The sequence below is a fragment of the Misgurnus anguillicaudatus genome, chromosome 22 (assembly GCF_027580225.2).
Source record: "Misgurnus anguillicaudatus chromosome 22, ASM2758022v2, whole genome shotgun sequence".
In the NCBI taxonomy this organism is placed as follows: Eukaryota; Metazoa; Chordata; class Actinopteri; order Cypriniformes; family Cobitidae; genus Misgurnus; species Misgurnus anguillicaudatus.
Genome location: NC_073358.2, coordinates 38,658,319 through 38,670,786, shown reverse-complemented (window position 1 = coordinate 38,670,786; position 12,468 = coordinate 38,658,319). Strand labels below are relative to the sequence as shown.

At 37.1% G+C, this 12,468-nt stretch overlaps 1 protein-coding gene across 8 annotated transcripts in view; it reads right to left on the bottom strand.

The window, feature by feature from the left end:
* Positions 1–12,468, bottom strand: part of gria3a (glutamate receptor, ionotropic, AMPA 3a) — a 56,181-nt gene that overhangs the window by 22,472 nt on the left and 21,241 nt on the right. For all 8 annotated transcript variants that reach the window (XR_008642976.2, XM_055198928.2, XM_055198932.2 and 5 more), the window contains 8 exons: positions 11,322–11,375; positions 11,076–11,237; positions 10,543–10,710; positions 10,266–10,370; positions 7,023–7,130; positions 2,205–2,411; positions 1,232–1,605; positions 339–537 (listed from right to left, as the gene is read on the bottom strand). Coding sequence is in view for 7 of the 8 variants with exons in the window: in XM_055198928.2 (XP_055054903.2) it covers positions 339–537; positions 1,232–1,605; positions 2,205–2,411; positions 7,023–7,130; positions 10,266–10,370; positions 10,543–10,710; positions 11,076–11,237; positions 11,322–11,375 (1,377 nt within the window). In the remaining variant the exon portion in view is untranslated. The remainder of the gene's footprint in view (positions 1–338; positions 538–1,231; positions 1,606–2,204; positions 2,412–7,022; positions 7,131–10,265; positions 10,371–10,542; positions 10,711–11,075; positions 11,238–11,321; positions 11,376–12,468) is intronic.

Genomic DNA, 12,468 nt, shown 5'->3' with positions numbered 1-12,468 from the left:
TTAATTGACGAGATAAATCGTCAGTGGCGGGGAAAGATTTAAGGTAAAAAATACTTTAGAGTTCTTTACACCTCTGAACTACAAGTAAAATCATGGTTAATTTCCATAAGGGTTACTACAGCAACCAATGATGAATATACAATTATTATTAACTACACTGAATAAACAAATCAGATTTCATCATTTGCAAAATGAGAGTGCAAACAGTCACTTTGAAAAATACCTTACCATTTAGATTTTTTTTTCCTACTATCAATAATCAGGACTTCCATTATTGCTAAAACAACAATGTACTGTATATTAAACGAAACCAAACCAAATATTTGCCGCTGCCTCACCCTGAAGAACTCTTTGGTGGAGCCGGAGTCCAGGGTTCCATAGGCGATTTCGGTCTGCTTGGCGAGGTCTTCTGCACTCTCTATAGGCGACACCATTCTTTCCACAGTCAGGAAAGCGGCCAGATTTGCAGTGTAGGATGAAATGATGATTAGAGTAAAGAACCACCAAACACCTCCAACTATACGCCCAGACAAAGACCTGAGAGAGAGAGAGAGAGCAGGAGAGCGAACAAATCCCCTCAAATAGATCAGTTAGGTGGAAGGTTAACAATTACCACAGATGTCTCAAAAGCAATAATGGCCTACAAAAAGACGCAAGACTTCGAAGAACAGCCGGAAAAATGTGTCTCATGAGAGACAGCAGAAGGATAAAGATGAGAGGGTCACGAAGACCACAACAAGAACGAAGGCAGCGGATGTATAAGTGAAAAATGAATGTATGGATGAATTAATGAATGATGAAAGATCATCTTGTTGAATGAATGAGTGAAGAGGGCTGACACTCCTCCACTGAAACAGTTTATAAACACCAAACTGCTGACGGTAAAATAGAGACATGCAGCAAGAACACGGTAGCCCTCCAAGAAACAGAGAGAGAGAGAGAGTTAGAAAGAGAGACAATCTGTACATTTTACAGTCAACACATGGTGAATATAAATTATTTTAGTTGTTGCCCTGTATCACTTAAAGCACGAAAGAAAGAAGGGATAAAGACAGTAACTCTTGATCGTGAGTGAATGATGAAGAAAGTGATGTGATGATATAAAGTGACACACCCCAAATAGAATAACATATATGCACCATGAAAGACAAAAGCACCATAAAATGCAAAGATGAGGGGAGAGATAAAGATGAGGATGGAGGCTTGAGGACGGGCTAAATAATGCACCAACCTTGGTGAGATATCGCATCCTTGCTGCATGAAAGCTCCAAGTGAGAACCAGAGACTGTTAAAGATGCCGAAGTCGTTGGGCGGGTCGGGCGGCGTCTGCGGATCCTTCACTTCTTCGTTTTCATCTAGGTGCCATTCGTATGGACTAAAACGACTCACCAGGAAAAGGACCACGCTGACACCAATGTATGCGAACACGATACACATCCAGATCTCATAGGCCAGCGGGTCCAGGAATGAGAAGACTCCAGGTTTAGATTTCTGTGGCTTTTTGATCATGATGGAAATGCCCAGACTCATGAATGGCTTGGAGAAATCTATCACTTCCTCCCGTACTAGGGTTATAGTGAGGGGAGCCACGGCTATATCTGCTCTCTGGAAACAACATGGAAATAAATCTTAGTAGCAAATGGTTAAAAGACAAGCAATATGAAAATGTTATTAGATGGAATGGCTTTGCAACAAAATAAAAAACTTTTTCAAATTAATTAACATCAGTTAATTTATTTTATGCATGCCAGTATGCTTTATAAGATCATTTCATTAAAAAAAGAGAATGCAGATAAACACATTTCACTGATATGCATCTGATATATTAATGATGTTATATGGTACTGTACACAGAAACAAAACTAAAGCACACATACACACTTCTCAAATTGTAACAATAAACAATTTGTAAAACTTCATCAGCAACCAAATACCAAATGGGTTGAGCTGATACATGCAGTACAAAGACATAAGATATTGAAATGGAGCATTATAATTTCAAAACACTGACCACGACCAAAGACTTGGGTGAGGTCAGCGACACAATGAGACTGAAAATTCATTCATTTTAAAATCCCATTGTGTCAAAATATAACTTTTATTTTGACAGTGAGATCAGTGATTTCATGAGGTCTTCAAAGTGGTGCTGGCCTCACATTGTTACCCCTGTAGTTTCCCAACCTCCCACTCCCATAATAACTCACCCCATATACCAACTCCCCCACCATGCCATTCCAGGTCTTGGTCTCGGGGTCACGCGCTCCGTACTTTCCATCGGCCACAATAGACAGTTTGTACTTGATGCCCACGTGCTTGGCGATTTCTGAGGCCAAGTCTACACAGTAGCCCTCATACCGATCATTCCCTTCCAACTGCATATGATTCCTCTTGTACATTACATATGGAGCTTCCTGTTAACCAAATCAGATGAGGTTCAGCTGGCTTTCAGACTCACACACATATAGACAAACAAAATGTTTTCAAAAAGATCTTTCTATTTGCAACTACTGTCTTTCTCTCTTACACACAGACACACACATGTTGGCATATGTGGTTTATGGGGACAATTCCATAGACGCAATGCATTTTCTACTGTACAAACTGTATATTCTATTCCCCTAACATACCCCAGTCCCTAACCCCAATTGTCACAAAAACCTATTGGTGGTCTTTAATCTATTAAAAAGTACCATTTAGCTGTTCAGTTTATGAGGACACTTCATCTGTCCCCGTAAACCATGTTTATAGCATAGTAAACATGTCACTATACACTATTCATGTATATTCATGTAATTAATTCCCCGTAAACCACATATACCAACCCACACACACACACACACCAGTTTCACATAAACATGCATAATAAGTCTCATGAGAGCAATGTGACTAACTACCAAGTCGACAACAGCTACAAGCTGGGCCATCAACAGAAGCTTAAAGCCACAATATGTAGATTTTCAACACTCGCCATTTCACAATAACAAAGACGAAGCTTAAAGTCATTATGAAGGAGACTGAAATAATGGGAGATGTCGTTTTCACCATCCAGAGACTAGAATTCACTAATCATAGTAATCATGTTCACGGATGAGGTAATGAATGAATGTTTTATTATGATATGTTTGATCACATTATTTTATGCAATCGTATTGTAATAGCTATAAGGCACAACAGCTGCGTGTTAGATGCTGTATAACAGGGTTAGTTAACTGGTGGCCCCCAGGCCAAATGGGGCCCTCCAATCATGTTTATCCGGCCCGACAATCATCTTTGTATAATTTAAAATCAGTGTGGTTACTTTAAAGCCGCCTTTCCACTGTACATGACAAATGAGGGCCAAGTTGTTTAACTTTACCAGTAACACTTGAATAATTTAAAAACGATTGATTACGGATAAGTAAATTATTAAGTATATATTCATAGATTGAATGCTCTTGCACTGGAATGAACTTCTTTCCTATATTGAGACAAATTTACGATTAAACTGAAATTTCACTGCCACTAGGGGGCGAACTCCGACTGTAATGTCCAATGGAAAGACGGTTTAGCCGATATATCTTTAAAATATTAAGGAAGAAAACGATGTTAGTCATTAGGAGAAGACTGGCTGTAAGTTGTAAATCCTTAAAAAGTAACTAAACCAACTTTTTTTAGTTAATGATCTGTAAGAATGATGCTTTATTAGTTATACGTTTTTTGACATTTGGATATAAAGTGTTTCAATACTACAATATATGGTGTAAAAACGTCTGAGTGCTGCCCTCTTCAGGTTAAAGGGTGGCTACTGCAGTTGAATTTTCCTATTGGATGTTGGGTCCAAAAGATGCCTCGTGACGCAAGCAGATTCAAGCTCACCACGGCCTTGTTACGATCTCACCACACTTTAGTTCGTCCCCTCTATCTTCGTTAGGATCTGCCCGCTTTTCTTGCATTTTTCAAATATTGCCAGTGGGTGGAGTCAGGCTCTGACCAGGGGTTTAGTTACGCTTTAAATGTAACAATTTATGAAGGCTAAATTTTGAAACGCAATACAAAATTGTGCCGATTATTTACACTTGCACTTATTTTGTGCAAGGTTCATAGTTGAACTATTAACATTTGGCTCTTGCAATGTTAAACTGCAATTGTTATTAAAATATTAATAAAGAAAATGTGAGTTTTCAGTAATTAAAAGGCAAATACTGGATACAAGATGTGTGCATCTTTTTTCAAAATGCATGTTTTTAATATATGACCTATAACAAAAAGTAACAAAAGCAACATAAGTTATAACATATAATAATAATAATAATAATAATAATAGATAATAGATAAAAGTAAAAAATATATAAAAGGTAAAAATAGGGGTAAAAGTTTGGCCAGCAACATATTTACAATTTTAAAATCTGGCCCTCGAAGAAGAGTAGTTGAAGACCCCTGCTGTATTACCGCCACTTCCGCATTTGTCCATTCGTATTGCCTTAGGTTTCTACAACAGGAAACTGAGGATAGTGCGGGTATTAAGTCACTAAAAGAGCAACAATTCAAAGGGAGACAAGGGACGAGACTGTATTTAAAACAGGAATTTCTCTGAATTTACAAATCCTTGGGAACTTTTGGGATAATTTAAGTACATAATTGCAAGTGGTTTTTGAATATTTTATTATAAAAATCTTACATATTGTGGCTTTAATCTGAATTTAAACCCGGTTATAGATTTAAATTCTGGACTCTTAAAGAAAATTTGATAAGTTTAGTGAGCTAGTTGCAGGTATTACCATTATGATAAATTTGCTACTCTAAAGCAGTGGTTCTCAAACTTTTTCAGCGTGCGGCCCCCCTTTTGTACGGTGCATTTCTTCACGGCCCCCCCAAAGAAAATGTATGAAAAAACTGTTCTAAAATGTAACATTTTAATTAAGCAAAACATAATAAATTATAGTGTTGTTGGTTAGTAGGCTTATTTTTTGGTTTAATTACACAGAATTCGTGATAAATTAATGTATTTTATAAAATGTCATAAAACTGGGGCCCCCTGGCACCATCTCGTGGCCCCCCTGGGGGTCCCGGACCCCAGTTTGAGAACCGCTGCTCTAAAGCAAACACAGATGGGGGGTGGTTTTGTCACACACATGTTTATGTACAGTGCATGCAGGAGAAGTGCTAAAAAGAGGAGCAGAAGTTTTCTTACACCTGTTTGAACTTTATATTAAGCTCTCTTCTCATCAAATGTTAGCAAAATTATAAAACATCCCTTCTAATATTCTGCTGTAATATTGTCAGTTCTATAAAAACAGCATTAGTCTGAAAAGCACCAGATCGAACTCTATTTTAATATCCCCTGCAGTCTGTTTCTTTCACCTCTTTCTCAAAATGTTCTATAATATATATATATATCATTATGATTATTTAACATTTAAATTGGATCTGTTTATATGTAAGATTTATATATACAAGCACATCTCCTAAATATTTGCAGAACAAATTATTCTTACACTCCATTAACCGATTAACCTTATCTGCTACTAACACTTTCTGAATCTACCTATGAGGTCATCGTAGGCAGAGTCAGACATTGGCTGTCATCTCCTTTAAATGTAACATATGGCGAACCTTATGGTACATTTAAATAGGACTTCTCTAACTATTAACTCTAACTAATTTTGTAAGCGGTTTCTACATTTTATTTTCTCCAATATGCTTAACATTTGGTTTTCAGGACCTTCCAGTGATCCTTTTTTTTATGATTATTTACACTATCCAGCCTTAATGCAATATGCAATCATCTAGAATCATTCTAAGCTTGCTGCAGTTTTACATTTTAAATGTGTGAGCCATTTAAATTCAAAAGGATTTTGATTGGCTATCAATGTTTTATGATTCATCAGCTCTTAAAGTGATCCCAACGACATTCCTCTGATGTGGTGTCAGCTCGCTATTCTCTTAAATTTTGAATGATTCAAACTTTATAGTTATTGTTCATAGCTTTAAACATTGGCTGCATAAACATTTATGTTTGTTAAGGTAATATCTCCAGCAGACATATTATTTCAATGTGCTTTACATTTAACTTTGATAAGTCAAATATGTCCTTGAAAAGATTTGAGTTTACATTTAATTAATTCATAAATTCACGCAGACAGTCAATCTCTTTTATAAATTTGAATTTATATATCCATGGTGTGCCAGACTACCATCTATTTACTAGATATCTATTTTCCAATTACAGTCGCTAAGACATAACGGAGTTTCATTACTATAGCAAGTCAACATAAACACTATCATAAAATTACCATTAACATGTTATGAATTAATCAGTTGTTTTATTTATGCTTTTGTCAAATCAGCCAATTAAATCGCAGACCAGTATAAAAAAGCCACCGATTTAATTGCTATTTGCATCTTCAGCTTTCCTAACATTATCTATTATCTCTATTAGTGAAAGCGTCATGGGCACCAGCGCTTCTTTGGTCCACTTCCTCTCACATTTATCACTTCACTGACTCCCTGCTGCTATTAGCAGGACAATTTAGTCATTGTTTAGAGAGCTAAATGAGAAGTGTCTGCACCATTGCGGCTCTCTCTCATTTTGGCCAGCTGGAAATTAAAAACAGGTAATGCAGAGGACACTAAATGAAGCTCAGATGCTTACTTCCTTTTCTGAAGCTCGATATTTTATAGCCGTTAAGTCGCACGTGTATCTTTGCATCATCTGAGGCAGTTTAATACTTACGTTTGGTGACGTGTAAGAACAGAAGTAGAGAGAGGGAAAGTCTAACCTATTTCTTACCAAAGCCAGTATTGTGATGTCACTGCTACAACAGGCCACCGGAATGGAAGTGAAAATGCTTTGGCACTCACACGGATACAGTTCAAACACTCTTCTGTGATCGACTGTTTCAACATGTAGTGAGTGAGTGCAAAGCAACTCAAACGACAAAAACGTTCTGCCCACCCAGGATGCAATGCGAATGTGACACTAAGCCTGAGAGGGCAGAAGGATCATAGTTCGGCATATTTCAAAGCAACTTTAGATAGTGTACCATAATAGTAGTGACCACAATGGTTCTGTTATCCACAGAGGAGGATTCGTTGGTAACCTGCTGCTCCACTATATAAACAAATTTCTCATATTCATTCCAGTAGCCAATCTGCAAGACAAAAACAACAACCGTATTAATAACAACTTAAACCAATAGAAATGCAGAAAGTGACAAAGACGTGATCTCATGATCGACACACATTACATAATCCTTAAAGATCCAGGCATAGTATTTCATTACATAGTAAGTACATTTCTGGTCTTTGAAATGAGACAATCATGCAAGTTGGCATGTTTTAGCAAAGCTAGAGATTTAAAGTGACTCCTGTTTGTCAGCAGTGGGGGGCAGTATGTGCACAAAGGGTACTTTTTATGATTTTCACAAAAGTTTAATGCCTTCCAGAAAATGTTCTTCTTTAAATATATAAACATTTAATATATCAAATGAAAGAACAGACCCTATGCTTTCAAACGAATAAAGAAACATTGCTTCCTTTCTTCATGTTCTCTTTTATCATCTCTCAAATATGGGTAGATTTCTTAAAAAATAAAAATTTTGAGCAAACAGCTGAGATAATTCAATTTTTCTAAATAACTTTTTTTAGAGATCTGATTCAGAACGATGATCAAAACATACACAGAGTTTTTACTGTTTTTGGATCAATGGATGCGTCATTGTTTTATAAGTTGGGTAAGAGCGCCACCTAGAGGATAATAGCGGAAATATGGATTGCCAAAAAACTCAATTTGTCAACTTAAAGGCGGAGTGCACGATTTCTGAAAATTGCTTTGGAAAAGGGAGTTGGGCTGAGTACAAAACATTCTTGTAGCCAATCAGCAGTAAGGGGCGTCTACTAACCGACATCGTTGCCTGGGTTGCGTATGTGTGGGGCGGGTCTATCAAAAGATGGTCCAGATTTTATTGGGGTAAGGGGTGTGTTTGTTTAGGTGATTTCAAATGTCAACATTGGCTTTCAGAGATCATGGACCCTGCCTTTAATTGACTAAATAACTCGTCAATGGCAGGGAAAGAGTTAAGAAGGTCAAGTCACTCCACTGTCATATTTGCAATGCTTCCAGGTCTTGTTAAAAGAGACAATCAAGACCTGTTGATTTTGCGCATGTACAAAGTCCCTCTCCCAGAGGATTCTGATTGACGATTGGCTCTTTGTACTGGGAGGCTGGAATAGAGTGGCCAAACTGACTGTTGCAATCTCCCCCATTCATATCAATACCAGTGACGTGTCTTGTTAATATTAAATATCTTAAATTGTATCCTGTATCCAAGCCAACAGCATGGAAGACTAGTTGCTGTAACCATAGACGTTATATACGTAGACGCCTCACAGATTGACGCTGCTTATAAACCTTTTGCGTGTTTGCAAACAGAGATGATGTTTTTTTTGTGGGTGGAGCACAACTTGTGGCAGAGAGAGTGACAGCTCTGCAATAGAGACAGAGCGCAGTTATGCAAATTTGAAAACTATGCCCACCAGGGGGAAACAATCCAACCGTCTCCATTTACTTTGTATTGCGAGAGGCCGCCTCCTTGTCATTTCTGGCATATAACAAAAAACAGAATAATGCCTAAAAGCTGCTGTGTGACAAGATGTACAGCTAACAAGCCAAAAAACCCAGAAATACGTTTTTATAAGCTGTCGAGCCGTAAAACCCAGCCTTTAAGGAGAAAAAACTGGATCGTCGACTACATTTCCCCCTAGTGGACGCAGTTCTACTAATAGGAGTACTATGAAAAGTTGCCTGTTTCCAATTTTGTGTCTTTAAACGCCCGTTTTTTGGGGTCGACAGCCTATAAAAGCTATGGCGGTGTGAAGTGTTTTAGCGTTAAACTGTGATTTTTATGGATCCGGTGTTCTGTCGAAGTCTGTTTCCCCTATGTTTATCTTTAGTGTAATGTTTCTTATAGCGTTTTCACCAGGTTACTTTTATTTTTTAGATAAATTAAAAGTTTAAATGGCTTGGCTACTGATATGTGTGGATGTATGTAATGTATATGTATTGTTCTTTATTGGTAAATCAATTATTTTTACAGTATGAATCGCTATATAAGAGCAATACTATAATGTATTCTATATAATATAATTTATTAAATATTTCATTATTTTCATGGTTTCTATTATTTCTTCCTCATATTTATAGCCTACGTGATTGCTCTAAAACTCTTATAAAACCATTATGTTTACAAATAAATTAATTTGTATAGGACTGTTAATATATTAATAACACTTTACATCATGTGTGTGTGCTATATTTATTAAGTATGTAAACATCATAATTTTAAAACAAACAGGAAAAAGACATAGGCTAAGATATAAGGTAAAAAGATGTAATAGAAAATGGAAAAAATATGAAATATTTAATAAATGGTGATATTATTGATATTAAAAACGTATTCAAATCTTTAATCCTTCTAAATAAATTATAAACGTAACGTGATGAAAACGCTATAAGAAATGCATAGAGGGAACAGACCTCGACAGAACACGAGACATCTTCTCTAATTACTTTCTATTCTATTATTAAAAGATTTTTAAATGATTTCATCACTTCAGGTTGAGGGCTTATTGCAACCATAAACACCTAAGTTTATATTCAAATGGTGTCTTCGATGATGGTATACTATAAAAATGAAGGTCACCTTTTTTGGCATTCCTATTCTGACACTCAACAGCACAACAAGACATTTTCTAATGAGTTATATTGTTCGTTTCTAATTCATTTCCACTGCTTTTCTGCCAACACATTACGCACGCAGCTTGCAGTGGCGTAACTGTGACGTCTACTCGCAAACAATCTATTGGAGCTGACGTATCAGCGCGACCGCCATCTTGGGTGGGTCCCCAATGGGCCCGCCCTGCATTTATTTCTACTGAAGAAGGTGTATCCCCAACTACAATAATCATAACTCAAACCCAAATTTTTACCAAATTTTCACATGGTCGGTTACACGTAAGTAACGTTAGTTACGATGACATAATATTATAAATGGTAAAGTAACCAAAATTATTGTTCAATCTTACTTGTGAAAGGTAATCTGGTATCAATACTGCACTGGTTATTGCAACCGTAAACTGCACAAAATATGGGCATAGTTGCTCGCTCTCCATTGACTCCAAATGACTCAACCAATACGGGGCGACGCTGGATTACGTTCCAGCACGTCATGAGACGTCTACATATATAATGTCTATGGCTGTAACACTGTCCTTCTAGACCCACTAACCTTTCTTGGTCCACCATGTTTCATCTCATACACATCAATGGTGTAATTTAATCGCCGCCCGAACGAATCAAACTGAATATTTCCTGTCATACCCTGAACCTGTACCTGCAGGATGAAAGCACACAGGAGCAACAGTAACACCCACAAAATAACAACAAATCAATTCCTTACATCAATATCCTAACAACAATGCACATTCACTGCCAATAAATAATCTAAATATTCTGTTAATATCTGTCTATGGGGTGGATGAGGCCCCTTTGTGGACCTCTCCTACCATTTTGAGAGCTCTCTCAATGTCGATTCCCTGGCTCCACGGAACAGCCGGATTGGCGAGGCAATCGCCCGCGCTCCCTCGGCGGGAAATATCCACACGCTGACGTCTCAAATATCGAAATGCCTCAACTAATACCAGGATGGCATCGTGAGTCAGGGCAGAGGTGTACTAAACATTAAAAAAACAAACAGACACAAATATTACGCCGGAAAGCTGCAAAATGCACCCACCCAAAAGATAAAAAACACAACAAAATGTAATTCACTGCACGTTATGTGTAGCTTCTGTGACGCTTTGCAGTTAAAAGATGGCAAACACTTGGCAAATAGTTTATGAAATAAAATTGTATCCACACGTGCATAAAAAACAACAAGAGCCGGTTAATGAAACTACTGCATGAATGCTAAATTTAACTTGTCAAAATATGTTACCATAAATTAAGCATAATAACACACTAGAAAGATTCACAAACAAACACATTACAAATGCACATAAATGTGCATATAAATAAAGAGAGAGAGAGAGAGAGAGACCTTCAGTGGAGTGTTTGCAGACTCTGGAAACTCTCTCTCGTCGAGTCGGTCCCACCGCTGGAGGAACTGCTGCACGATTGGGCTTTCCGGGTTTACGATTTGAAAGCCGGTTATGTTAGCGCCGCCCGAAAACACCTTATCCAAACTCATGTTAGAAAAACCCTGAGGACAACAGTCAACGGTTAAAGATGAACGGTCACCCAAAAACATCTCAAGCAAGAGTACTCTTTGTGTCTGTTTTCTTACAAGATTAGCCAGGATGTAATGATATCCTCGACTGTTCTTCCCTGAGATCAGGACCTGGTAAGAAAAGAAGGAAAGAGTGTCAGACAGCCTTATATTTGATTGTGTATTCAGATCATGAGGTGCAATTACTGAATGACAGATGAAACTGGCAAAAAACCATAACCCTGTTAAGCTGCCAAGGGTGATTCTGTAACTACAGGCACTGTTTTATTAATAGTTTTATTAATTGTAAATGTACTGGGGGGAATGTCGGGATATAAGTGACATTTTTAAGGAGATTTCAATTGATGGCATTTTGCCTTTTCCTATTGCATTTATATTTCTCCCCTTAAGGAAATATTTTTCTGCCTCAGTGAAATGATTTTACACTGTTCATAGGAATCAGGGGACAGAAAAGGACACTTCATGCTAACAGCAGTAACTAGTCATAAGAAGTTCAAATAATTATTACTTACCCAAAAAATAAGAAGAAAAATCCATTTTGCCAACATTTTTGACTGTGGTTGTACTTACAATATGTAATGTTACTAACAAGTAGCTGAACCTAAATGCTAATACTCAAAGTGCACCTATTTCAATGCTAAAAACAACAACATTATTTTGTGTATTTGGTATTATAAAATGTGTTTGCATGGTTTATGGTTGAAAAAACACATTATTTTCCACCATACATTTTTGTAGCTCCAGATTTTCCTCTTTTCCTGAAATGCACGGATTTTGTACAAAACTCATTGATTTGAAAAGTGCTGTGTCCCTTACTGGCCAGCTAATCTGTACATTGTGATTGGCCTGAATACCTCTGATGTCAGCCGCTCCTTACCATGTTTGAAAGATTCGGTCACAATGCAATGCTAACAGGAGTTAATTTACAGGCTGTGAGTCCGAAGCAGGATTAATTATGATAATGTTGGTCATTACTACATAACCAATCCCATGAAGTAAACTGTTGCCTACAATCCGTGTGTTTGTTGTAGTCCAAGAAAAGAGATTTACATTGGAAACGATAACTTGCGACATCGTTTACTTTGGGATTTGTACCTTTTGCATATCGTTAACATGTACTAATACACACTAACACACCAAAGGAAATGTAAAATCTTAAATCAGATAATTGGTGCTCTTTATAGATGCAATTCTTATAATCTGC